This window comes from Heterocephalus glaber, unplaced genomic scaffold (genome assembly GCF_053883595.1).
Source record: "Heterocephalus glaber isolate CG9 unplaced genomic scaffold, H.glaber_assembly_v1.0 deba00001504, whole genome shotgun sequence".
Lineage (NCBI taxonomy): Eukaryota > Metazoa > Chordata > Mammalia > Rodentia > Bathyergidae > Heterocephalus > Heterocephalus glaber.
The window spans coordinates 70421212-70447407 of NW_028258324.1; the positions used below are offsets into that span (position 1 = coordinate 70421212).

Sequence of the window (26196 nt, forward strand, 5' to 3'; positions counted from 1 at the left end):
CGAAACACACAGCATGTCGTCCGCCCCCCCGCCCCGCGGCAACTGGCTCCCCAGACCCATCGTGGACGGGAAGAGGCAGAGGTGCCAGGATACAGAACAGTGCTACAGTGCCAGCTCTGAAAAAGAAGCTGCCCACCAGTCCTTACCTTCTCTAAAGGGAGCCGGCCATAAAGCAGAGGCAGTGAGCTTAATTGAATTCATGTTTAATAATTACAGGCACCGTGCCCCCCCTTCCCCCTGCCCAGGCAGCAGCAGGGGTGGTGCAGGGGCTGGGGCATATGCCCCCAGCAGCGAGGACGGCAGTCCCAAGAGTGATTTTCAGAAAATAAAAAAGGACCTCAGGGGCAGGGCTTAGTGCCCCCCCTCAAGACACACCAAATTTCAAGACTTTATATATAATATATCTCTGTGCCCCCGGGGAAGGAGAGGGACACCTGGCAGCATCCTGGAGGGGGCCCCAGGCAGCCCCAAGCCATCCTGCCTCTTCAGCCACTTTATTAGTTCAGACTCATCGCACTACAGGCACCTGCTGCCACCGCCGCCGCCGCTGCTGCCACCCCCTGCAGTCCAGGCGGCTGGCCGGGCCATTGGCGTCCATGGGGCTCATGTCCCCAGCCCCACCCTCCCTCAGTTGTGGTCAGACTCCTCCTCCTCAGCCTCCCGGAGCCAGTTGAAGAAGGCTGTGACAGATTTAAGGGCCACGCCCTTGCCCAGCTGCTCAGCGGGGTCCTTGCTGCTCTCCCAGCTGTAGAATGCTTCCTCCTTCACCACGTCCTCATCATACAGCGCATCGAAGAACATCCGAAGCAGGTCTGCAAACCATGGGGAAGCAGTCAGAGGAAAATGGCCACGCACAACCACGGCAGACACACACGCACGCACGCACGCCCCCAGGCACCTCTCCCAAGCTCCACTGTTAAAACAGGGCGTTGACATCTGTGCCTGGTCATTCCAGGGGAACTAGGTCTCTGACAGGATGCTAAATCAGGATCCAAGAGACTGCTATGCAGGCATGAGTCACTTGGCCATCAAAATATCTTACAAACTCGCCCAGACTCACCTTGGCAGCTTCAAACTTCTCAAGATATAATTTAATAGAGGTTAACTATATGCACCACCGGTGCAACTGAATTTGGGTACTCACAAAAATCCCAGCTGTGTCGCTCACAAATGTGGAGTGTATAACCTGGAAAATCCTCTGGCCCCCAAACATCCAGATTCTTGACCCCTTCCACTTCCTTCTTACACATATAAACCCTCCCTTCCCCAGCCTTTGACACTTTTGAGGGTCCCAAGAACATCCCCCCTTTCTTGGTCACCTTCCTGATGAACTTCTCCAAGACTCAACTCAAGCACACCTGGCTTACCTTGTCCCCTCTACCTGTGGCTGCCATAGCACTAGTCCTAGAATCTAGAACACAACCTCTCCCACCCCCACACTGCACTGCCAGTCTTTTCCAAACCAAACCTTACACTCCTGAAAACAGGGAGGCAGATTCAGCCAAGTGAATAGAGCACAGAATCCTCAGGCTCAGACCCCAGGAGAAACCCTAGGCCAGTGGTGGTGAAGCTACAGCCCGAGTACCCCAGTGGGCTGTATCACTGAAAGCTCTAAAAGGTTTGCCATCACCATGAAAAGAGCCTAGGGCACCCAGGAGAAGCTGCATGCCGGGATGTTCCTCAAGGGACTCCAACCCTAAAGTCCCCAAACTGCCTGTGGGCACAGCTGCCTCCCAACCCACACCAGGGGCAGCAGCTAATCCTTCACTTGGGCTCCAAATCCCACACCTCCCATCCAGGGGACTTCATGCATCTGATTATCCATTCTGCTCTAGAGTCAAACCCGTTTCTTGTGTCTACACATAAAAGGCCCCCTTCCAACCCTGGATCTCACAGCTAAATAAAAGATCTTGTCTACACTTGCTGTTTGCCTTTCTTCTGTCTCAGTTGAGTATTTCTCAGTGCCTCCTTGCCGCCCCCCCATATTTCTGTCAGATGGCCTCACGTGTTAATATTCCAGACCTACCCAACTCTCAGCACCTAGTGTTATCAGCCACTTTCTCACCCTGAGATATCTGTTTCCTTTGTGGATAGGACCTTGCCCTCCTCAGGTCTCTTATCCGACTCCCTTCAGCACCCCATGGGTTCCAGCCCAGGCCCTCGGCCCACACTCCACAATCTCATGTCCTCTGTGACTTACGCATGTGTTAACCTGTGCCAGCACCTCACAAAGCTACCTCCCTGCCCTGACTTCCTCCTCCCCAAACGGATCCAGACACCCAGCTGTCCACCTGGTGTCTGAGCCGCCTACCCAGAGACACAAACCTAACTCCCCCATCCCAACCAAGGGCTCACCTGCTGAACTCTCCTGGAGGTCAGCTATAGGGGGCGGGGAATAGGATCAAATCCAGAGCCAAACACATGACAGGTCTACCACTGAGCTACACCTCTAGCCCTTTTTATTTTGAAAATGGGGTCTGCACTGACGTGCCCAAACTGGCCTTGAACTTTCAATCCTCCTGCCTCTGCCTCCCAGATAGTAAACCCATGCCCAGCTTCACTCGTGCTTTTGAATCTCTCGAAGCCCTTCTCCCCAGGTCAGTGTGGCTAAAAGCCACTGACTCCATGCCCTCAGTACCTCTTCAATCTTCTCACTCCTCCCCCATCTCCACTGTCACCAGGGAGGCGGAACCACTAATGTCTGTCTACCTGTCATTCACTCTCATTCCACTCCAAACCATTCTTCCGAGAACACCCAATGACCTAAAGCCTAAAAGCAAATTCTTAGGCCCCTTTAAAGCGTCTGCCATGGCCTCACTCCTGACTGGCACCGGGTTCTCCCACACTGGCCTACCTCCCACAGCTCTTTCCTGTGCCCAGTTCCCACCCCCTCAGAACTGCCTTCAACAAGGGCCTCCTCCCACCTGTCACTTAGCTAGCTAACTCCCATCCATCAATGACCTCTCGGACCCATCTTCCAACACCTACCTCTCACACAGCCACTGGCTCCATGTGAGCGCATGAACTGTGCTTAACTTCCTCACCATGATTACCGCAATGCCCTGACACACAGCGATTTGCAGAATGCCCAACCTTAGACATGTGAACCTAAGCCTCAGTCTTTCAATGTGAAAACTGGGATAATACCATCCAGCTAAACAGCAGCTGCGAGGGTGTGCGGAGTCAAGGTAAGCAATTTCAGCCTTGTGCAAGGCACAGGGGAACAAGGAACATCTGAAAGATGCCACGTTTGCCATTTCTGCATTTGCTGGCATGTAACAAATGGTTAGGCACAAAGCAAGTGGTTGATTAACCTTCAAAGCTGAGACTAACGCCTTCCACTTGCAAGCGCGGAAACAAAGGGGGAAGGAATCAAACCATTACAGTATTGTGCTCTCTAATGATTACCCATCCTTCCCGGATTGAACTCCTCCGGACCACCGGCTCCTACCTGCCAGCCCCACCCTACCACTACCCCATCCCTATAGCCTGGCTTACTGGGGGGCTGCTCCAAGGTCACCACAAGGGCCTGGAGGGCGTAGAGCGCTTGCAGCTCCTTCTGTTCATCACACAGGTACTTCTGCAGCAGTCGTGCTCGCGCTTTCAGCACCGCAACATCCACTCGGAGAGGAGTCTCGACTGCAGAAAGGAAGACAGGGACAAGTGGAATACTCCAGCCTTAGCCCGGTTCGGCCCCAGGAGGCACACACTGAAGCCCTTCCTTCCACTTCACTGTTGGGCCCACCCTTGCCCCAGCTTCTCTTACAGATAATTGCAGAATAGCAGACAGCTGTCATGAGGGCTCGAACTAATGTGCTGGATGCTATCTGCTGCTGACTCAGATTGGCCTGTGGGGGAAAAACAAATGCCCCTAATTCACCATTCCTGCCACCTCCCAGCCCAGCCAAGAAACATCTCTCCTCTATCCCTCCCCAGTTCCCAGAAGCAACATACTTCTATCCAGTCGAACACCCGCTGATTACTGTTGCCCTCCTGCAGCAGCTTCTCCAGCTGCTTGCTCAGCTCCTCTAAGGGGACTGCCCTCTGCCCAGGGGCATCCGACTCCTCTCCCAGAGTATACTCCACCTTCTGCAACCAAGGCCAAGGTCAAGAGGTCAGGTGCATCGTGTGGGCATGGAGGGAAGAGGGAACGAGGCTAAGACTCAAATATTAGAAATAATCAAGTTTAGGGCCGGGGATGTAGCTCAGTGGCACCATGCCTGTCTGGCAAGCACAAGGTCCTGAGCTCGATCCCTGGGATGGGAAAAAAAAAAAAAAGAAAAAAAAAGAAAAAAAAAGAAAAAAAAGGGAAAAAAAGGGAAAAAAAAGAAAAAAAAAGAAAAAAAAGGAAAAAAAAAAGAAAAAAATAGAAAAGAAAAAAAAGGAAAAAAAAGAAAAAAAAAGAAAAAAAGGAAAAAAAAAGAAAAAAAAAGAAAAGAAAAAAAAGGAAAAAAAAGAAAAAAAAAGAAAAAAAAAAAAAAAGACAGTGGGCCAGGGATTTAAGTCAGTGGTGCCACCACCTGCATCGCAAGCACAAGCGCAAGGTCCTGATTTCAATCCCCTGTACCAAAAGGAAAAAAAGAAAAGAAATAACCCAATTCCAGTCCCAAACCTGTTCAGCAACGAATGCATTAACATCTTGGCCTTCAGGTAGAAACTCCTTCCAGCTAAGTTCAGCCTCTCGCCATAGCATCCCCACCTTTTTGGGACCCTGGAAAAGAGTTTCAACTCAGTAACCATCTCTCTGTTCAAACACCCAACATCATCTCCACAACAGTCATCCCAAGAAATACTTTAACTAGAAGGCCACAGGTACCTACGAAGAACTAAAGATGTCACAGAGGTACCAGACAGGCACAGCCCTTCCGCGCCTCCATCTGGTGCAGGGTACAGTCCTTGTCAGATAAGCACCAAATCAACAAGAAGTCCTCAGCCCCGTAACGCTGACACTAGGATGGGGAAATGACCTAAGGGCCTCTAGGAAAAATGTCAACTAGCTTTTGCAAGATTCTCAATCTCAAAAAAGCAAACAGACATCAAAAAGCCAAGTGGGGGAAGAGGAAAGAAAGGGACATTAAAAAGAATGAAGATGCATTCTATACATGTACCAACTCCCCATAATTAATGTGATCATAATCTAGTGCAAATATATAGTAATAAGAATAAAAACTTTGGGGCTGGGGATGTAGCTCAGAGGCACCGCGCCTGCTTCACAAGCTCAAGGACCCGAGTTCGAGCCCCAGTACTGCAAAAATAAATAAATAAATAATTAAAATAAAAACTTTTTTTTGGTACCGGGGATCAAACTCAGGACCTTGAGCTTGCAAGGCAGGCAGCAGAACCACTGAGCTAAATCCCCAGCCCAATAAAAACTTTTTAAAAAGACCACCAAATCCAAATGTCTCATCCTAGCATCCATCTTCCACTATTTCTTTTTCTAGAACAGCCTGGTTTTTCATTACCCCAAGGAGCCATTGCTTGTAGGAAGAGGTGACTTGTAGCTTAGTATGACTTTGTTTCCTAAATTCAGAAACTCTTAGAAGCAGATACACCAAACCCCCAACACACAACATAAATCTTCACAAAAGCTGCTATCTGAGCACTGCACAAGTTTGTCTCCCTCATCTGGGTTCCAGAGAGCTGAGCTCTTGAACCTACATATCTCAACTTCTGACCGGCACTAAGCACCACACCCAACCTGCCTTTCTCCATCTTTTCGCCTTTATAATAGTCACCAATTAACCTTCATAAAGCCGGTCACAAACACTGTCAAGATACTCTGCATCCTCATAGTACTGAAGACACTCCATTTCAACTATCATTTCACACTTCTATGTACATGCATAGGCATATGTTTTTAAGACAGGGTCTCACTGTGCAGTTCAGACTGGCCTCGAACTCACGGCAATCCTCCTGTCTCAGCCTCCTGAGTGCTGGGATTACAGGTGTGCATCACCATGTCTGGCTCGTATTGTTTTTATTAAACTGGCATTCTTACTTCCTGTCTACCATTGACTGCTGTATCCCCACTTCTCAAGACACAGGAAGTGTTCAGAGAAACGCCAGTTAGGACTGGGGATGTGGCTCAGTGGTACAGCATTTGCCTATCATGCATAAATAAGGCCCGATGTTCAATCCCCAGCAACACAACACACACAAAGCTGAATAATTAAATGAACAAATGAATCGTGGAACTAAGGTCTTATATGCCATTCTCCTACAGCCTGACTAAAAATCATGACAGGAACTGTCTACAGGGGACTGCCCATTCCAACACTTTTGTTCAGATACCAACATAGTTCTGCCATCACCAATACCATTAAGGGTGCATGGTCACCAGGAACAACCATAAGAAGCCCTGAACACATAACCCTTGGAAAGGCCCACTCACCATGCTTTTGCATAGGAGCCCCAGGATCTCCAGTAAGAGGGAAGTAGCTTTGCCCAAAGGTCTCAGAGGCTTTGTAATCTCCCTACAAGAAGAAAAAAACCCTCGCACTGACGGACTCCACATTTCTCCACCCATCTCCAAACCCAGGCGTCTGAGCTGCCAAACCTCCCTCCATCCCTCCCTCCCCGTCTCCTCCGGTCTCTACATCTTCTGAACTGCACCTGGAGGGGCTTACCTGAATAGTTCTCCCATGGGCACCCCACCTTCCTGCAGAATGGGTGTTACAAGTTCTGCCAGATAAAGCCACACATGGGGGATGTCAATCTCCATGTCCTCCGCCAATTCCAGGATTTCGTACAGCCTGCAAAGGGAATTCAGAGGGCATTCTGGGGAAGAAGGCCAGGCCCCCACCCTGTACAGCCAACTATCAACAATGGAACCTCCAGAACACTTTCTAGACATGGAAACGCAGTGGTGATTACGTCAAGCTAAGGCCACCTTCTCGCCCTCAGACAGTTCACCTCCCCATCCAGTAATCCTTACTGGGATTACTGAGCCTAACTGGTAACGTGGCCCCCAGAAGTCCCACAGAGGCTGCCATACCCTCGGTAGTACTGGGCGGTGGAGAGGTGCCCGCCACACAGCAGCCTGTGGAGCAGTTTCCCCATGTGCTCTCGAGCGATGGTGCTGCGCTCCAGTGTGGACTCGACGCCGTGCCGCACAAAAATGAAGAGCAGGGAGGGCGAGCCCAGCTCCTGTACACACTGCACTGCTTCCTGAGAACAAAGCGGGGAGGTGTTCACCTCCTGGTCCCAGACCCTGCACCCCACACGCCAGCCAACCCGCCCCTGCCCACCTTCATGTCATTGAGATGGAGATACTCCTCAATGATGGCCTTCGACTTCTTCTCCAGCTCCTCCTCAGAGAGTGCAGCCTTCAGGGGGCCCACTGAGGGCAGGGTGGCTTCCCGCTTCACTGTGGAACGAGATAGTATTCAGTTCCAATGTTCTTAGCCAACAGACCAGAGGTCTCAGGAGCACTAGGCCAGCTCGTTCCAAGGTAGCCAGTAGCCTCCCCACTTCTGTCCCCGTCCCTCACCAGTGTCCCGGCCCCGGTCGCGATCTTCCGTGAGGCTCGAGGCCTTGCGCAATCCCTCAGGCTGGGAAGGCCGCTCTCTACTCCGCTCTTCCACTTCTTTGCTGAAACTTCGCTTGGTGGCAGGTGTCCGTGCACGATCTGATCGGTCCCCACGGTCACCACCCCGTTCGCTCCGCTCTACTCGGTCTCCCCGGTCCCCAGCTTTCTCACTTCGTTCCCGGCTCAAGCTACTCCTGAAACAAAGACAATCACACTCTCAAGTAATTACCCAACCTGCCCAGCAACCGCTAGACCTTGTTTTTGGCATCAAGAATACACCCAATCTTAGACAGAGGCTGCAAGGACTACAGGTATGAGGAATTCCCATGCTTTGACAACCAAAACCTAACCCCAGTACTCTCGGTGTGAAGGCTAAGATCCCTGGGAAAGCTCACCTCTGCACCACACATCTGTTATCTGTGCTCTCCATAGGTACTGCCTGTTGAAGAGCTGAGAAGCGATTCAAGGTACTAGTAGCTGAACGAGCAGATTCTGATGCTGAGGAGGCAGAGAACCTAGGTTAAGAGCTCTTCCTACTTTCTTGCACTCTTCCTGACAGGTTAGGACACTTGGTCTCAGTGTTGAGAATAACGGTACACCTAACCCGCCCTCTCATTCCCTAACCACTCCTACTGAAAGCCTTCCGCACAGGGAGCCCAGATTAATCACCACCCCCCTCCTCCAGTGGCCTCCATACCTGCATCGGAGAGCTTGGCTCCTGAGCCCCCACTGCTACCTTTGCCCCAGCTCAGTCGCCCTCCTGGTGCAAAGAGCTGATTGTTGGAATCAATGGAGCCAGGCTGCAGAAGGAATGGCAGCAGTCACGGGTCTGACCGGGCCAAAGCCCTCAGTCAGCAGCGCCACACCAAGATACCAGAAGGCCCAGACCAAAAGCCAGACAGCAAATACTTTAGGCTCTGCAAGCTAAGGTCTGCATCACAACTACTCAATTCTGCCACTGCAGTGTGAAAGCAGCCCTGGGTGGTATTTAAAAGGAATGAGAAAAAAAAAAAAAAGGAATGAGTATGGGGCTGGGGATTTAGCTCAGTGGCACCGCACCTGCCTGACAAGTGCAAGGTCCTGAGTTCGATCCCCAGTACAAAAAAAAGGGAATGAGAATGGCTATCTCCCAATAAAACTTTACTTACATTGGGAAAAAATTTTTTTTTTCTGGTTTTTGAGACAGGGTCTCATTAAGTAGTCCACGTTGGTCTTAAACTCGCTATGTACCCCAGGCTGGCCTCATACAGCAATCCTTCTGCCTCAGCCTCCTGAGTGCCAGGATTACAGGCAGGTGCCACCATGGCCAGAAAAATTTAAATTTCACATAACTTAAATTTTATACAATTTCTGTACCATAAAAATATCATTTACCTTTTTGATTTTTCTCAACCATTTAAAAATAAAAAAGCATGGCCAGGGATTTAGCTCAGTGGTTCCGCTGCCTGCCTCGCAAGCATAAGGTCCCGAGTTCGATCCCCAGTACCAGTAAAAATAAAAAAGCAGGCTGAGAATGTAGCTCAGTGGCACAGCACCTCCCTGCCAAGCACAAGGCCCTGAATTGATTCCCGGTACCAAAAAATGTATATACAATAAAATTTTTTTTAAAAATCAAAAAGCGTTCTCAGCTTGTAGGATATATAGAAATAGGCAACGCGCCAGGTCACTGCAGGCAGTTTGCCCGGACCAACGCACACAGACCCGCTGAGCGGGCAGTCCTGCGCCTAGGGTTCCCACTGGCCTAAGAAGAAAGCTCACTGTCAACTCTCCACCCTCAGGGAGGCTGAGCCCCTTCCCCTCAGCCTCACCACCACCAGCCCCTGCAGCGCACCCCTAACCTTTGTGATCTTGGTGAGTCGTGAGGTGTCAATGGGGCGGCTGCCTTTGCTGATGGGGACTGTGTTCCAGCCACCGTCGTCCACGAGTGGGAGGCCACGACCTGGAACAAAAAGGGGACATCCCTGGAGTAACGTAAGTTTTAGCAGCCCCTTCTCCTTGGGCCACTTCAGCTCCCTTCCTCAGATCCTCAGTTCCATCATGGGGTCTCAGTGGCCCAGACACGTGGCACTAACAGGAAGTCATCAGCGGCAAGCAAAGTCCCAGTCCATCACTGACACCTCCCTGGTCCTAGCCTCCAACTCACTAATGGGTGGGCCTGGAGGGCCTCCCCGACGCTTGTCGCTGCCCTTGGCCATGAGCTGCTGCACTTTGATATGTTCGCGATGCTCCTCCATCTCAGCCTCCTTGTGGATCTGATCAATGGTCTTGGGACCCTGGTCTCCGCGCCGTGGTACCCAATTGCTCTGTGGGAACAGGAAGCCATTTGCAATTATGTCAGGAAGTCCCAGAGAAGGCACCATTGGCAAAGGGACCACAGAATGACAGCGGCAAGGAAGGGACATATACCTGTCGCAGATCCAGCACATCCTGCAGCATAAAGCGGATGCGAGATGACGTCTTCTTTTCTTTAATGATTTTTTCCATCTGGTTGAAATACTGATCCATTCGTGGCTAGGAAGAAACGGATCACGCATGTTTAGCATCTCACCAAGAGCCCAGACCTGGCAGGCTAACAAGCATGTCTGTCATCATGGAGAGGGGCCTAGGGGCTTCAGCCACCCCCTCCACATCCAAGAAGCCTTACCTTGGCTTTTGCAAAGTCCAGGTCTTTGCCAATGGTGGTGAGCAGGCGGCAGAGGCATTCCAGGGACTCCTCATCGTGGTTCTTTAGTAGTTTGACCACGCAGTCATGCATAATCGCCTCGGTTAACATCTTGAGCTTGAACAACTCGCCAATAAACTTGATGTTCCCTAAAGAGCGCCGTCGGGCCGTGTCCCGAGCCTCTTCTAACTCCTCCTTCAGGCGGCCCCGCTCCTCTGCCTACCAGTCATAGAGGGTCTCGTCAGAGCAGTGCCTGGCCCCTGGGCTACAGCCCTTCTCTCTCCAATCTGAGTACCCAGCTGAGCAGTAAGCACCCCAAATCCTACAGCAGAGTAGCAGCTGGTGGGAGGGGTGCTGAGCAGGGGGTGGGACTGGTAGTGGGTTTTCTCACCGTAGCAGCTTCATCCATTTCTTTTTGCTTTTTCTCAAAAACTTCATCATCATCTTTGTCTTTCTCAAATTCCTTCTGACATCGATTCAACAACAGTTTTCGGAAGTTAACAGTCACTGTTGGCTTTTCTGTAGTGGGCACTTTCAGCTGTCAGTCAAAGAGAACAAAACAATGACACCAGTCCAGGGCAGGGAAAGCCTTCCAAGCAGCTAACTCCCTGACCCAGAAGATCCCTGGCTTTAGTCCTGCCCCCTCCCAGCTGCCATCAATAGCAAAAGCCAGAGGGAGCCCTGACAGTGATGCCAGGAGCCTCAGGAACAGAACTAGATGCTAGGCGATGAGGTTAGAAGAGTGTGGACACTGACCGCCATGAGGCAGCGGCACATGTTGGCGTAGGCCACAGAAAAGTTGGGCTCTGAAATGGCCTTCTCGAAGATGAGGTCAATGACTCCTTTCAGGCGTTCCTCAGTGTCAATGGCCAGCTGTGTCACTTGCTTCATCAGCTGCTGGAACATCTGGGGTGTGAGCTTATTCAGGATGGAGCGCACCCTGCGGAGTAGGTCCTGTGGGCAAGGGGAAAGAGAAGACCCAGGATCCAGTGAGATTCCAGACAGGGGCTGCTGGGGGGACAGGAGAGGCTGGCAGTAGGGACTGAGGTAAGGACAGACAAAGAGGGCAAAGTGGGCTCAGATGGCAGACCCTGAGCAGCAGGAGTGGAGAGCCAATGCAGGACTTGCCAATACCTGGGTCTTGGTGCCATCAGTATCCTCTTCTCCTCGTTCCTTATCAGCCGCTGTCCGCTTGCTGCTGGGTTTCCAGGCTTTCTCTGCTTTATTCAGTTTTATATCTTCAGTCATTAACACTGTGGCAATGATCTTGCGTGGTTCTTTTCGGGGGCCCTGCTGAGAGCGCCTGGGTCCCAAGCCAGCCTGCTAAATAAGCAAGAGAGGAGCCAAAGTCAAGACACGAACCAGTAAGCACATGTGCCCTCACTACTGCACATCTGCAGGGCAGCCCTCACCCACTCCAGACACCCCAAGACCCTGCCCCCTTAGCCAGCCCCACTCACCGGCCCTCGGGGCAGCTCCCCACCTGGCCCACCCCTCGGGGGCCCACGAATGCTAAGGGCTGGTCGGCCAAGGTTGGCAAAGGATGGAGTGAAGTCTGGACCACAGTTTATGCCGGGTAGTCTTGAGGGATCCAGCGGCCGCAGCGGTGTCTTATTGGCCTGTGAGGAAGACAGGGCAAGTCTCATACATAGCCTAGGACTACTGACTTTCCTACCTCAGACTCCTCTCCAGTCAGCCCAGCTCAAACTTGCCCTCCCCAGCCCCCAGCCACCAACCTTGTCCAGCACCACGTCAGTGATATGGGGCAACCCTTCTGGCTTCTGCATACTGGCAAAGATGAACTGAAAGCCAAGCAGGAACTCTCGGTCGTAACGCTTTTTCTCCTCCAGGTTTAGTGGCTTCCACTGATCTGCAAGAGGATGCGTCTGTCATACTTCTGACCCCCAGGACCCAGTCAAGAATGCTAGCCACTCTCACCCTTCCCTTCGGTATACCTGACTTATAGTCGTACTTCTGCTCCCCAGGCTGAATGTTCTCAGCATTCTGGATTTTGTCCTCTTTGGAGTCCCAGGTCTCCTCTGCTTCCTCGGGCCGTGGGGCCACACTGGTGCCCTCAGACTCTGGTCCTGGGTTGTTGCCTACGGGAGGCTGATTCTCCGCCTCTGGTACTACTGGGTTTGCCTGCAACCAAACAACAGAGTTTGGCTGCACGGTGAACACTAGTCCCTAACCATACTCTGCCCTCCCCTTCGCCCACTTTCCTGCTCCTTTACCTCTTTGAAGGCATCTAGGAGGTCTCCCACAGCCTCCTTCTTATTTAGCTCCTTAATTTTCCGTCTCCTCTTTGGCACAGATACTGCCACTAATTAAGAAAAGAAGGGCCAGGATTTAGCTCAGTGGTTCCGGAGCCTGCCTCACAAGCCCAAGGTCCTGAGTTCAATCTCCAGTACCAAAAGAAAAAAAAAGAAAGAAAACCAGGGCTGGGGATTTAGGTCAGTAGTTCCGCTGCCTGCCTTGCAAGCACAAGGTCCCAAGTTTGATCCCCGGTACCAAAAAAAGAAAAGAAAAAAAAAGCAGCGGCCCCGGGGATGGGATGTAGCTCAGTGGCACTGTGCCTGCTTCACAAGCGCAAAGTCCCGAATTCAATCCCTGGCACCAAAAAATAAACAAACAAACAAACAAAAAAATAAAAGCAGGGACTGGAATAATTTAATTACCCCCAACCCACGGGGAAATCGTAACGAAGCCACAGTACAATCCTTCCTCTTCCCATCACACCCTCTCTAGGCTTCCAAGTGCTTGCGCCAGCTCCTAGGTTCCATCACAGGTCTTCCATAACCCAGGCACAGTGGCCCAAATGGAGGGCATTGATGAAGAGAAGCCACAACCCTCAGCCTGCCCCAATCCACTCTCTCCAGTCACACTTCACCTTGGGTGGCTGCTGCCGCCTCCAAAGGGGGGAGGGACAAGTGGGCTGGGACAGGTGTGCTCTCTGAAGAGAGATCCTCCCCACCCTTCTCATTCTCAGCTTCGGCTTCTCTTCCTTCTTCCTCCTCCTCCTCCTCTTCCTCCTCTTCTTCCATTTCCTCCTCCTGAGGAGGAGAAGCAGCTGGAGGAGTCGCAGGTGGAGTGGCAGAGAGGATGGCGGAGGAAGCCACTGATACAGTAACCTCTTTAGCCTGCTCCTCTGGCTCACTGACTGGGCTCAAGTCCACAGCTGGTGGCGAGGGGGCTCCGTTGAGCAGTTCCTCTGGTTGGGCAATTGGAGCAACGGGCTCGGGGGATTCTGAAGGGCAAGCCACAGGCAGAACAGGGGCAACCTCTGGGCTTGACTCCACCTCTGGCTCCAGCTCCTCAGATGGCACCACGCCATTAGCCTCGGGAACTTCTACCTTGTGAGATTCCAGGGGGGCAGGAATCTGGAGCGCACTGGAAGAGAACTCAGATTCTGGAATTGGTTTGCTAAGTGTCACTTCTACTTCCAGTATGGGTTCGGCAAGAGGAGTGGGTTCTGGAGAGAGGCAGTATGGCTCCTCAGTTTCATGGGAGATGGGGGTTGATTCTTCTACAGACATTTGTATCATCCCCGTTGGCATAGTGTCCCCAGGAAGAGAGAGGACTCCAAGGTTAGGCTCAGACCCTGGTTCCAAGATTGGGGGTGGTGATGGGGTTGGAGACGGTGATGAAGGCTGGGACTCTGAAGGGCTGTCCTCTGGGCCAGGCAATCCTGGCCGGCTCCCAACGAGCGCTCCCTGAGCCCGGTCATCTGCATCAGAGGAAAGAACAATGAGAAGGCAGGCAAGCACTTCACGGCTGCTGTTCCTCCTCTCCCAGCCTGGGAACTTCCAACTCAACACTCTGACTCCATCCCTCATCCTCTCCTACCAAAGCTGCCTCCCATTCTCCCTCAAAATGCATCCACCCTCAAATCCACCACCTGAAACCCAAGCCATTCTTCTGCGGCACCTGATTCAAGTCATTCTACTTCCTTGGAATTTCAAATTGTCACACTCCATTTCCCCATAAAACCTCTGTCCCACTGGCTGTCTTACCTGGCCGGACAATGACAGCAACCTGGGGCGTCTCCCCATTAGCTTGAGGCTCCAGACCTCCTCCTGTCTGCAGGACACAAAGGGTTACCAAGTTTGCCCTGAAGAGTCCCTCAACCCTTCTTTACTAGAGCCATTTCTACTTTAGCTCTGCCAAGAAATCCAGGAAAGCAGGGAAATAAATCCCTTAATTGAAGAAAAAGATCAAGGGACTTGACAGTCAAGGGTAAACAGCCATCCCAGCCAAGGCACTGAATAGAGCAGAAGGTACCTGGGGAGGGGTGGGTGTGGAGGCAGTTCGGGCCCCAGACATGATCTCCTCCGTGATATCTTTCCCTCCTTGGTTTGGATCTCGAATTCGGATCTGAGGAAAGAAAGCTATGGCCTGAGTGGGAACCAGGAGGAGCTGACCTCTCTACCCTGCCCCACTGCTCAGACTCTGGGCCAACTCCCCACCCCCTACTGGGAAGCAGGTGGGTGGGTGCCAGAAACCCCATAAGTTCTGTCAACCCATCTGGCTGCTCCTTGTAGTCCCTGCTCTAGCCCCCACACCCTCTAAGAGACCCCTGACCTCACAGAGCAGCCCTAAACATCACAATGGCCCTCCCTCCCACACCCCTACACCAAGAGCAGTCCCCAAGTCAGTGGCTGCACATCCTAGAGCCCAAGACCCCCATTTAGCACCTCGCCTGCTCACTTGTGGCTCCTCGGCCTGATCTCTGGGGGCAGGGCCCAGACCCAGTGGGTGGAGCCAGGGTGACTCAGCGGCTTCCCCAGCCCTGGCACCCTATTCTGGGCACCACGCCCAGGGCTTGAGGACTGAGCAGAGGCGGAGGCCTCCCGAGTTTCCAGGACTAGGGAGTGGGGGGTGGGGCCACAGAAAACAAACCATTTCCAAGGCAAGCCACCAGAAACCTAAAATCAAGCGTAGCTGTTACGAACCCCCAGAGCCCAGGTCTCAGGAATTTCCCCACTAGCCACTTCAGTCTTCCTATCATTAGCTGTCTCTGCACTGACATCTTAGAACCTTACAAAGAACCTGAGCATTCCAGACCCCACTCTGCCTACTCTCAGCTGAAGACCTTTAAGTTTCTGCTCAGAGGCACAATGTCTCAGCACCACGGGGACCTCAATTCTCCCCTTCCTAAATGCCCCAGAACCGCCTGCTGCTACTCACAGTTTTACGTTCCCTCTTAGGAGCAATCTGGGGTGGCTGGTTCATCAAAACCGGGGCGGGGGCCACGCCAGCAGGAAACTGCTGCACACCTTGGGCTGGGTAGTAGGCGCCAGCTTGGAGGGGGACAGAAAAGAAAAATGGTAGCAGCGTCAGGGTCCAACCATACAATGATGCCTACTTGAACACCTCCCACCTTTAGAACCTCTCATCGCCTACAGCAGGCCAGCCCCCTTGCCCTGCTCCGCCCTCCTCCCCCGGGGAATTAAGTGTCTGTCAAAGCGGAGGAACCAGTCTGAATTGCTGAACTGCGAAATGCATTTACAAGAATTCCTGACACTCACACTCACACACATACACACACCTTCTCCACAAGCACTCTTTCCCCCACTGCACTCTGGCCACAGGAGGGCTTCTGCCTGTTCCACCTCACAAGGCACCGTCCTGTGTGCACCCCACCTGGCAGCACGCTCACACACTCCCAACATGAAACAGAATCAGCTTTCTGGCTGCAAATGTGAAAACAGATTCGCCAATCCTGTTTCACTCACCCTGAGACCAATTCCATTATCCAGGCCTTTGCCAAAGGGGCAAGGAAACAATGATACCACTACAGTCTGAGCCCACTATGTAGAAAAACTAATTCCTTAAAGCAATGGTTTCCAAAATGGGGTGCATCTATCTCATCCATGATTTCCACGTGATTGTTTTTGACCAGTACCATGAGTACTATCTACTTAAGTTACTCACGATATATACAAACAAAACCACACACATACTAGAGGTTCATATTCAAAGTTTTTCCCTGATAGGAAAAAATTTTAGACATCACTACCATAAAGAGCACACTAATCCTTCTCTAGAACATAAATGAAAAATTGCTATCGAAACCTCCCAAACCCCATGTTACATGGGTTCCCTCAAACACAAAAGGAGTACCATGGGGAAAGCCCACCAACAGGCCCTTACGCTGGAGCCTGATCCCACATTTCTTGAAGAGGGGAGGACTTCAACTCTCAAGGTAGAAAATCAAGGATGCCCCCCCCCACCATCGGTTAAATCTTAAGCCCAAATCTCCATTATTAATCCTATCATTTTAGATGAAAAGCCGCAATGCTGAATGGCCTTGTGCTTTAGAGAACAGGAGAACAGTTTAGATGCCCCTGTGATGAACTCTCACCTGACTCCCTCTCCTGCTTACCGTAGGTCCCAAACTCAGTAGGGCTTGCACCCGGATAGAAGCTTGGGGCTCCTGGCTGCACAGGGTACTGCTGTGTCGGGACAACATATGTGGAACGCCCCTAGTGGGGGTTGGGGGAAAGAGGAGAGAAAGAGTTGAGGGGAGATGTGAGCACATCAAATTACAAAAACAAAGTTGGGTCGAACATGGTGGCGAACCAATCCCAGCATTTAGGAGGCTCAGGCGGGACTGCCAGAGGCCAGCCTGAACTACATAGTGAGATCCTGTCTCAAAAAAAAAGTGGAGCTGGACACGGTGACACACACCCGTAATCCCAACTCTCAAGAGGCTGAGGCAGGAGGATAGCCTTGAGTTGGAGGCTGGCCTGGGCTACATAATGAGTTTAAGGCCAGTTTTAACTACACAGCAAAACCTTACTTCAAAAAACATAAAAGCTGTAGGTCCCACCTTTTTAGAAGGTTGGGGTGGGGGAGGTGAGGTTTGGGGCTTCCAGTCCCCAAACCTCCATCCTCACCTGTCCAGGGATGTAGTAGGCCCCCTGGGAGGCTGAGTAGGAGATCTGGGAAGGGATCATCATTACTTGGGATCCAGCAGGGTAGACATGGGCAGCTGGGCCAGGGCGGGCAGGGGCTGCACTCTGCACTCGGGAGGCTGCACTGCTGGGAGGCTGGGCCCGGCTAGGGTAGAAGTGCTGTCAGGAGGGAGGAAAGCCATTGGCATCAGGAAGGGAACGAGAACAGAACTACCACTCCACAATGTCGCTACAGACTGCAGAGAAGCACTGGCTTTAGAGCACGGAGACCAATCCTTCCATGGCCTACTTGACCAACTGATGGTTAAGTGGCCTCTTGTGCTCACACATGACCTCCGAACTCAGATGAACACTTGGCACCCTGTGTATATTTAATCTCTCACTACCATGCATACTCATGTCACCTCCACCAGACTAGTGCTCTGTAGAGGCTTCCTAACACCCAGATGCATCATGCCTAGGCCAGCCCCTTTCAGGCAACACACTCCCCAGCATGCACTGCTCCATCTAAGGTACTGAGGAGCTAACTGCTAACATGCAACAGTCTCCCAGTTCCCAGACACTTGCTCTCCAATAGTGAGCCCCTAACATGCAGCACTCAGCCTCAAACTGAAGACCTAAACAGCAAACAAGTCCCCACCCTGAAGAACCCCAATCCCTGTATCTAGCCCCTAACCAGGGTGAAGGGCAAGGGCAAGACCAGGAGATGGTCTAGGATTAGGAAAGGGTAGTATTACCTGCAGAGACCTGAATCCTCCCTGAGAGCACATGGGGGCAGGAGAGAAGAGAATTATCCCCAAGGTGATAAGGGAGGAAAAATGGAGGAGGTAGGACAAGAATCCTCCCACTTAATGAAGAACTTGAGGAACAGAGGCAGAAAAAGACCCCAGCTGGAATGCTTATCTCGCCACAGTCCAAAGAAAAAGCAAGAAAAGGGAATAGGCCAATGGCTACTTCCCAGTAAAAGAGGGGAAAGCAAGAGTTGGCAACAGGCCCTGAAGCACTGTCCCCAGTTCTCAGAGGTACCAGGACCCCAATGATGCACCCTCACCAACTACATACTCCCTGAGGGGCCTGCCACCATGTAAGTAATCAACAGCACAAAGCGCAAAGCGGATGAGAGAACACAGAGGAACTGTCACAAAATTGGGGCCAGGCACACAACTTCCATACTTTCCACCCTAGGCCCAAACTGGCAGTAGCTTCCACAATTCCCACCCAGCACCCCCCCCGCACCCCCCCAACAGTCCCTCACCTGGCGGGGCTGGGAAGGCGTGTTCATTTGTGTCGCTTGTGGCGTACTGAACACCACCGGTGCAGTCTGCCCCGGGGGAAACGCTGGCTGAGGGGGGAGACCAGAGTTCAGCAAGAGGGGAAGGCCAGGTGGGGCTGAAAACCAAGCTGGTGAAATAAGGGGGGTATATCTGCGGCAAGAGCCTCAGAAGCCCACATAGCCCCTCCGGTGACAGCCCCCAGGGACAACCAGGGGCCCTGTCTTCATTTGGCATCGGGCAACTGCACTTTGCCCTAACACAGATGGGGGTGGGAAAGGTTGGAACCTGTTCCTGACGGAGAGCTGCCTGGCCTCCCCCACCCCCATCCCAGCCCAGGCACTTCCTCCCTAATTACCTGAGGGAGTCCAGGGGATGGGGTGGGCGGGGGGCCTGTGGGCTGTGGAGCTTTGTTCATTTCATTTGGTACCACATCAGGGTCCCCCCAGCACCTGTTGGGAAAGAGTGGAGCTCGAAAAGAGGAAAGGATCCAAGCTTAAAGCAAATGGAATGGGGGAAGGGTTGAAGCAAGGGCTGGATCCTCTACGGAGCCCAGGAGGTGCCAAGGGGGTAAAGGAGCAGAAAAGATGCATCCCGTGTCCCCCACCAGCACGCTGTCAAATCCTTACCACCTCCAACCACCGTCCCCAACCCGGCGCCGCGCTGAAACAACCCCCTCACTCACCCCCTCTGTTAAGAATAAGTCCACGGTGCGGCCTACAGGTTCTGGGCATCCGAGGGCCTGGAGTTGGAAGGTGAGGGGTATCAACCAGGCTCCGCGGGGCCCAAGACCAACCAGACCGGAAATTCCAGGTCTCGCTGGCACCAGGCTCTCGGATCAGAAGGAGCAGGCGGCTTTGGCCGTGGTGGTGTCCCCACCCCCCCACCCGGGGACACCGGGTTCGGGGCCTGGCCCGGGGAGACACAAGGCAAGCCCGTCGCGGGGGCCCTCGCGTGGGGCCAGAGACGAGGCCTGCCGCCGCGCCGGGCGCAGCCCAGAAAGCAAGAACCGGGCCCCGAAAAGCCGGGCGGGCGGCGGAGCCTGCTCCGGGCGAGCGAGGGTCGGCCCGGAGGGCGGGCGGGGCTGGGGGCTCCTCCCTGCCCGATGCCGCCCTCCCTGCGCAGCGCCGGCCAGTGCCAAAGAACAACGTGTCACTTCCCGGCGGCCCGGCCGCGAAGGGGGGAGGGGGCGGCGGGCCCGGAGCCGCGGAGCCCATGCCCGCGGGCCGCCGGGCCTGCTCGGGTCGCGCCGAGGCGCCATCGCGCTGCCAGAGAGCCCGGCGCCCTCCCAAGCCGTGGGGCCCTCCCGGGGCGGCCCCGCTCTCCCCTGCCCCCACCCAGCAGCCAGGCCCGGCAGGGCCGGGCACACGTGGGCCGTAGATCGGGGCCTGGCGGGCCGAGGCCCGGTCCCGGGCCTTGGGGCCGGGGCGCCGGGGCGGCGGCACAGGGTGGCCGGTACCGGCCCGGATGGCGGCGGATGCGGGGGGAGGGGGGGTGGGGGGGCCGGTTCGAGCCCGGACATGGCGGCTTTACCTTCAGTCTCCTTCAGTCCGCGCGGCCGAGCCCCACGCAGCCGCACAGACGTAGTCCACAACCATTTCCGGCTCCCCGCACAGATCCCGCTCGGCGGCCACCGCTTCTCCGCAGGCGCAGCCGGCGCCCCCACGTGACCGGCGCCGGAGGCGGAGCCCCGCCCGGGCGCCGCTGAGCACATGGGATTCGCCCCGCCCCGTCACATGACGGGCAAGCCCGCCCCCGTGTCCCCTCCCGAACTTTGGAATTCCCAAACCGACCCCGATCGGAGACGCTGGTAGTTCTTTAGTTCATTCATACTTTGAGAAAGCCTTTATTGAATGTATACTAAATGCTAGGCGAGATGCTGGCCGGGGCTGAGAATACTGAAATGAAACTCAGCCTAAGTAATTCATGGAACAATACGAATTATGCAGCCTTTGGAAATGCTTTGATTAGGTCATTGACAGGCTTCTACAAAAGATACTGTTACCCTAAAAGAATTGAAATTTTCAGCCGGGGCGTAGTGGCGCACGCCTGTAATCCCAGCACTTTGGGAGACTGAGACGGGAGGACTGCCGCGAGTTTGGGCTACATAGTTCAAAGCCAACCTGGATTTGAGATTGAGGCTGTCTCAAAAAAAGAAACTTTCTGCTGGGTGCAGTGGTGCCTATAATCCCAGCACTCTAGGAGGCTGAGATAGGAGAATTGGAAATGCAATCCCAGCCTGAGCAATTTAGCAAGACCCTGTCTCAAAGCTTACTAGAGCTGGTGCTGTCCTTTAGGTTGAAGGGCAAGGCCCCAGGTTCAACTCTAGTACCAAAAAAGGAGGAAACATTCTAACCAGAGGAGTAATTTGAGAGGATTTGTTGTTTACCAGAATCAGCCACTCCTAAGGAGGGGCTAAAATCAATAAGGAGGCCAGGTGTGGGTCACGCCTATAATCTCAGCACTGGGGAGGCTGAGGCAGTTGGATCTCTTCGAGTTCAAGGCCAGCCTGGACTCCATAGCAAGACCCTGTCTCAAAAAAATAAACAAATAAAATTTAAAAATAAATAAAATTTTAAGATAAAAATAATGAAAATCTGACTAATAACAGAAAAAAAATTCCTCAAGACCCCTGCCTGGCCAGATTTTGAAGGCCACAGGCTGGAATGTCAGCTACTTTGGGTTTTAATCCCAGCTGTGTTACTACCTAGCTATGTACTACAACCTACCGACTCCTACTTGTTACAAAATGAGAAGATTTGAAGCCAGTCTGAGCTTCTAATGCATCATGCATTTTCTCACAATGATAACATCCACTCTTGGATGTTGAGGATTAAATAAATTAATTTTGCCTGCAAGAGGTAGTGCAGTCCCTCCTTAGGGAGGCTGAGGCAGGAAGATCTCAGCTGAACAACTTAGGAAGACACTGTCTCAAAAATCAAAAAATAGGCTACTGCCTGCCTTGCAAGTGCAAGGTCCTGAGTTCAATGCCCGGTACCAAAAGAATTTTTTGTAATAAAAAGGGCTAAGGATATAGCTCAGTGCTCCCTGTGTTCAACCCATTACCATAAAAAAGAAAACAAAAGTTAATTTCATGTGTAAATGCCTAAAACAATGCCTAGCTAGCTAACAAAGGGTCCCCCCTCACCATTCTCAGCACCACTGGTGACCTGGTCACTTGGTACACAGGACCTCAGCGACCTCAGTCCTCTACCTTCTACTTCTATTTGTGGTACTAGAGACTGAACCCAGGACCCACAGCCAGAGCTAGTCAAGTACTCCACCGTGGAGCTATATCCTCACCCCCTCCCCTTTTTGAGACAAGGTCTCCCTGTGTAGCCCAGGCCAGCCTGGAACTCACAGTGATGCCACCCCCCACCCCCCCTACCCCCCACCTCAGCCTCCTCCAAGTGCTAAGATTAGGGCTACAGGTGTGTGCTACCTCAACCAGTCCCTTTTTCATTTTGTACAGTCTAAGTTGCCCAGGCTGGCCTCAAACTTGCCATCCTCCTGCCTCAGCCTCCGGAATAGCTGGGACCACAGGTGTATACCACTGTACCTGGCCTAGGCTGTATTATTCTTCCTGCTGTATATGAAGGCCTGAAGCTCAGAGAAGTCTAGAATTGGCACGTAGACCTTACTCCAAAGCCGCTTTTCCTGGTATCACAGATAGCACCCTAACATTCATGATAGCACAGCGCTTGGTGTGCTGGGTGAAGGTGGCAAAAAAACAGCCCTTATCACTGTGTCGAGAAACTATTGCAGAGTGGGCAAACTCAAGCACAAGAATCCCCTCTCTCAAGTCACCTCTCTGAAGAGAAGTAGGGCAGCAGCTCTAAAGAAGAAAGAGCAACTTGGGAGGCTCAGGCAGGGGAATCACTGAGAGTTCAAGACCAGCCTGGGCTACATAGTGAGGCTGTCTCAAAAGTAACAAATCACGGGGGCCAGGGATTTAGCTCAGTGGTTCTGCCGCTTGCCTCGAAAGTGCAAAGACCCAAGTTCCATCCCCAGTACCAAAAAAACAAAAACAAAAAACAGATCAACCACTGCTACCCAGAAGACTCCCTTACTCCACTGCTAAACCAGAAGCTGCTCTCAAACTCATCAGAACCAAGTGCTTCCCACCCACACCACACCTAATCAGACTCTAGGTTCTGTTGGTGATGGGATCAAAATCAAGCCCTGTTGGTTGACAGAGAAAAGTCTTTCCTCTGCCCTTCACCATCTCACTTCAGGGCCCTGGTGCAGGCGCCTGTTTCCCTTGCCCCCAGACAGCACTCGCTGTCACTTGCCTGACCTCATTCAATGGCCCCATTGAGAGACGGCTCCAATTCTTACCCACACTGAGCTCTTCTAACCGGGTCTGTGCCGGAATCTCTAGCCAAGTCTCCCACTTTGCCCTGGTCCCTACACACTAAATCAAACCAACACAAACACCTTTTCTTCCTGCTGGCCTTCACCACTCTGAACCTTGTCCTACCTTTTCTTCAGAACAAACTCATTCTTCCCTAAGCCTCAGCTTCCTTCTCAAAGTTCCTCGACTGCACAGGGACTCTATTTCAGGGAACCTATTTCAGGGAACCTAGGGTATGTTCATACTCTAGTAGATGGAAGTGATCACCACAAATCATAATCGTGTTTGTGTTTCTTTTCCATTTCATTAAGGCATTTATTTATTTATTTTGGTTTTTTGAGACAGGGTCTATGTAGGCCCAGGCTGGTCTTGACTTCCAGGTGATCCTCCTGCCTCAGCCTCCCAAGTGCTGGGATTACAGGTGCATGCCACCATATCCAGTGGAAGATAGGATTTTTTTTTTAAATTCTTGCAACCCCACCAACTAAAATAATGTCCAGTGAAAAGTAAAACTCCACTGATACTTGTAGCTGAATAAATGAATGTGAAAGGCTAAGAGCCATCATGAAAACTACTTACTGTAAGGCATAATCTTCAATTTGGAAAGAAGTATCCTCTTATTTTTGTTTTAGTTTACAAATTTTTTTTTTGGTGCTGATTGAACCCAGAGCCTTGCACATGGTAAGCACATGCTCTACCACTGATCCAGACCCCTATCCCTGAGTCTGCTTATTTTACCACCACCACTAGAAATCAGGCAAGGTAGTTACCAGGTCCCCAGTTTGGAACAACAGAGGCACATCAGTCAGCGCCGTTAGAGGAAACCAACAGGCCTGCTGGTGTCCAGAGCTTCTATAAGCTGCCGAGTGGGAGCAGAGAAGACTCAGTCCAAAGTTGTTGCTGATTCTCCAGTTTAAATCTTGGGTCAGAATGGGAACTTTTAAATCCTGAGGGCTCCAAAGACAAATTAATGTAGTGAATGCAGGAATGGGCTCTAGAGTGAGATAGATTTGAGATTCCAATCCTGGCCTTTAGGCTGGGTGTGGTGGCTCACGCCTACAATCCCAGCGTTCAGGAGGTTGAGGCAGGAGGATCGAAAGCTGCAGTCTAATTTGAACAATTTAACAAGACCTGTTTTAAACTTAAAAAGAGGGGGTGTAGCTTAATGTAAAGGCCCTCGGTTCAATCCTCGGTACCACAAAAAAAGTGGGGAGGGGAGTATGCACACCTCTCAAAGTTATGCAGTCTAAGAACCCCGCAAAAGTTACTCTTTCACCATTTATAGAAGACTTACTTAGTGCGAGCCACTGTTCCAAGGCTAACCCCACAGTAATTGTTGGGTAAATGCTCACTGTGATTATCTAGCAGGACCTCGAATTCCCCACTCCAGGCTTTGAGAGGCAGTATCTATTCTACCAGCCCCTCCAGGAAGGAACAATGCAGCCTGGGTGATTACAACGCCAGCCAGGAAGAGGCCACTCCTCTTCCCCACTGCTATGCTAAGAGGAAGGTCAAAGTCAAGCTTTCCTTCCAGTTTCCACAAGGACAGTGCAGAAGTAGATGTTAATATATCAAGTCTCTCCAATACAGGCTCCTCAGACAGGGAGAGCGTACGTAGGTCACAGCTGAGGCAGGAGGATCACTGCAAGATCAAGGCCAGCCTGGGCTGCATAGTGAGCTCAAGGTCAGCCTAAACTACATCACCTGTCTTAAAAACAAAAACAAATGTTTGTGTAAAAATGTTCCAGGCATGGTGGTACATGTCTATAATCCCAGACCTCTGACTGGCTGAGGCAGCAAATTCAAACCCAGCCTGGGCAGCTTGGTGACTTATCAAAATTTGAAAAAACAGGGCCGGGGATTTAGCTCAATGGTTCGTTCCACGGCCTGCCTCACAAGCGCAAGTTCCTGAGTTCGATCCCTGGTACCAAAAAAAAAAACCCAAAAAATAAAAAAATAAAAAACAGGGCCGGGGATTTAGCTCAGTGGTTTTGCCGCCTGCTGTGCAAGCACAATGACTGGAGTTCGATCCCAGATACCAAAAAAAAAAAAAAAAAATATCCTCAATAAGATACTGGCAAACAGAACACAGAGGGTCATCAAGAAAATCATGCACTCATGGGCCAGGGATTTAGCTCAGTGGTTCCAGGACCTTCCTCACAAGCACAAGGCCCCAAGTTGGATCCCAGGTACCAAAAAAAAAAACAAAACAAGAAGATCATATACCCTGACCAAGTTAGATTTTTATCCCAGGGATGCAAGGATGGTTCAACATATGTAAATCAATAAATGTAATACACTGTATTAACAGAATCAAGGACAAAAAACATATGATCATCTCAACAGATGCAGAAAAAGCATTCCACAAATCCAATACCCGTTCGTGATAGAAACACTACAGAAAATTAGAATAGATGAGTCTTTAGGGCCAGGGATTTAGCTCAGTGGCTCTGGTGCCTGCCTCACAAGTGCCAAGGTCCGAGTTTGATCCCCAGTACCAAAAAAAAAACAGAATAGATGAGTCTTTATCTCAACCTGATAAAGGCTATCTATGAAAAACCAACAGCCAACATTATACTAAATGGTCAAAAACTGAAAACCTTCAAGCTAAAATCAGGAACAAGACAAGGATGCCCACTATCACCACTCCTGTTCAATATGTTCTGGAAACATTAGCCACAGCTATAAGACAAGAGAAAGAAATAAAAGGAATAAAGATAGGAAAGGAAGAAGTCAAACTCATTATTTGCTAATGATATGATACTCTACATAGAAGACCCAAAAAATTCTGCCAAAGGGCTTCTAGACTTAATTGACAGATTCAGTAGAGTAGCTGGATACAAGGTCAACCCTCAAAAATCAACAGCCTTGTTGTACACGAATAACGGACTAAGAGAAATTAGGGAAACAATTCGATTCACAATAGCATCCAAAAAAGTAAAATATCTAGGAATCAATCTAACAGAGACAAAAGACCTCTACACTGAAAACTACAGCACTTTGAAAAAAGAGATCGAAGAGGATATAAGAAAATGGAAAGACATCCCTTGTTCCTGGGTAGGACGAACCAACATAGTGAAAATGGCCATATTGGGCCAGGTATTTAGCTCAGTGGTTCCGCAACCTGCCTCACAAGTGTAAGGACCCAAGTTCGATCCCCCGTACCAAAAAAAAACAAAAAAAAAACAAAACAGAAAATGGCCATACTTCCAAAACTGCTACACAGATTCAATGCAATTCTGATTGAAATCCCAACAGTATATTTCACAGAACTAGAGAAAACAACCCAAAAATTCATTTGGAATCAGAAGAGACCTAGAATAGCAAAAGCAATTCTAGGCAACAGTAACATGACAAGGGGTATCACAATCCCCAACCTAAAACTATATTACAAAGCCACTGTGATAAAAAACAGCATGGTTGGGCTGGCGATTTAGCTCAGTGGTTCTGCTGCCTGCCCCACA

The 26196-nt window shown here is 51.4% G+C and overlaps 1 protein-coding gene and 1 non-coding gene across 24 annotated transcripts; both read right to left on the reverse strand.

Moving 5' to 3' along the window:
• Positions 1-187: 187 nt before the first annotated feature.
• Positions 188-20066, reverse strand: Eif4g1 (eukaryotic translation initiation factor 4 gamma 1). 23 transcript variants are annotated; one of them, XM_087186764.1, is made up of 34 exons: positions 19912-20066; positions 19064-19120; positions 18737-18830; positions 18363-18449; positions 17845-17865; positions 17156-17266; positions 16576-16675; positions 15378-15490; positions 14472-14564; positions 14204-14270; positions 13081-13917; positions 12425-12513; positions 12146-12332; positions 11927-12060; positions 11651-11809; positions 11325-11513; positions 10947-11144; positions 10582-10728; positions 10173-10409; positions 9935-10039; positions 9672-9831; positions 9367-9467; positions 8226-8328; positions 7924-8026; positions 7490-7722; positions 7248-7366; positions 6995-7167; positions 6627-6752; positions 6392-6473; positions 4613-4711; positions 3955-4089; positions 3767-3848; positions 3499-3639; positions 188-812 (listed from the first exon to the last, which is right to left on the reverse strand). In XM_087186764.1, exons 3-34 carry the CDS (start codon positions 18794-18796, stop codon positions 628-630), a joined length of 4776 nt encoding a protein of 1591 aa, XP_087042890.1. In that variant the 5' UTR covers positions 18797-18830; positions 19064-19120; positions 19912-20066; the 3' UTR covers positions 188-627. The 23 variants fall into 23 exon arrangements, with proteins under 23 accessions (XP_087042890.1, XP_087042887.1, XP_087042886.1 ...); XM_087186761.1 differs by having other exon boundaries at positions 16555-16675; XM_087186760.1 differs by having other exon boundaries at positions 16576-16645; positions 17090-17266.
• Positions 9543-9618, reverse strand: LOC147825426 (small nucleolar RNA SNORD66). The gene has a single exon (XR_015441191.1). It is a non-coding gene; the product is annotated as a small nucleolar RNA SNORD66 (small nucleolar RNA).
• Positions 20067-26196: the final 6130 nt, after the last annotated feature.

Bases quoted from the DNA above. Each gene is read 5' to 3' on its own strand.
- Eif4g1 (XM_087186751.1), bottom strand. From the start codon at position 18,796: ATGAACAAAGCTCCACAGCCCACAGGCCCCCCGCCCACCCCATCCCCT. The intron at 8,027-8,225 runs GTATGGAGGCCA...CTGCCTCCTCAG, and splicing joins AGCCAAGCTCTCCGATGCAG to CATCAGAATCTGCTCGTTCA. The intron at 4,090-4,612 runs GTTTGGGACTGG...CCTTGGTTGCAG, and splicing joins ATGCATTCGTTGCTGAACAG to AAGGTGGAGTATACTCTGGG.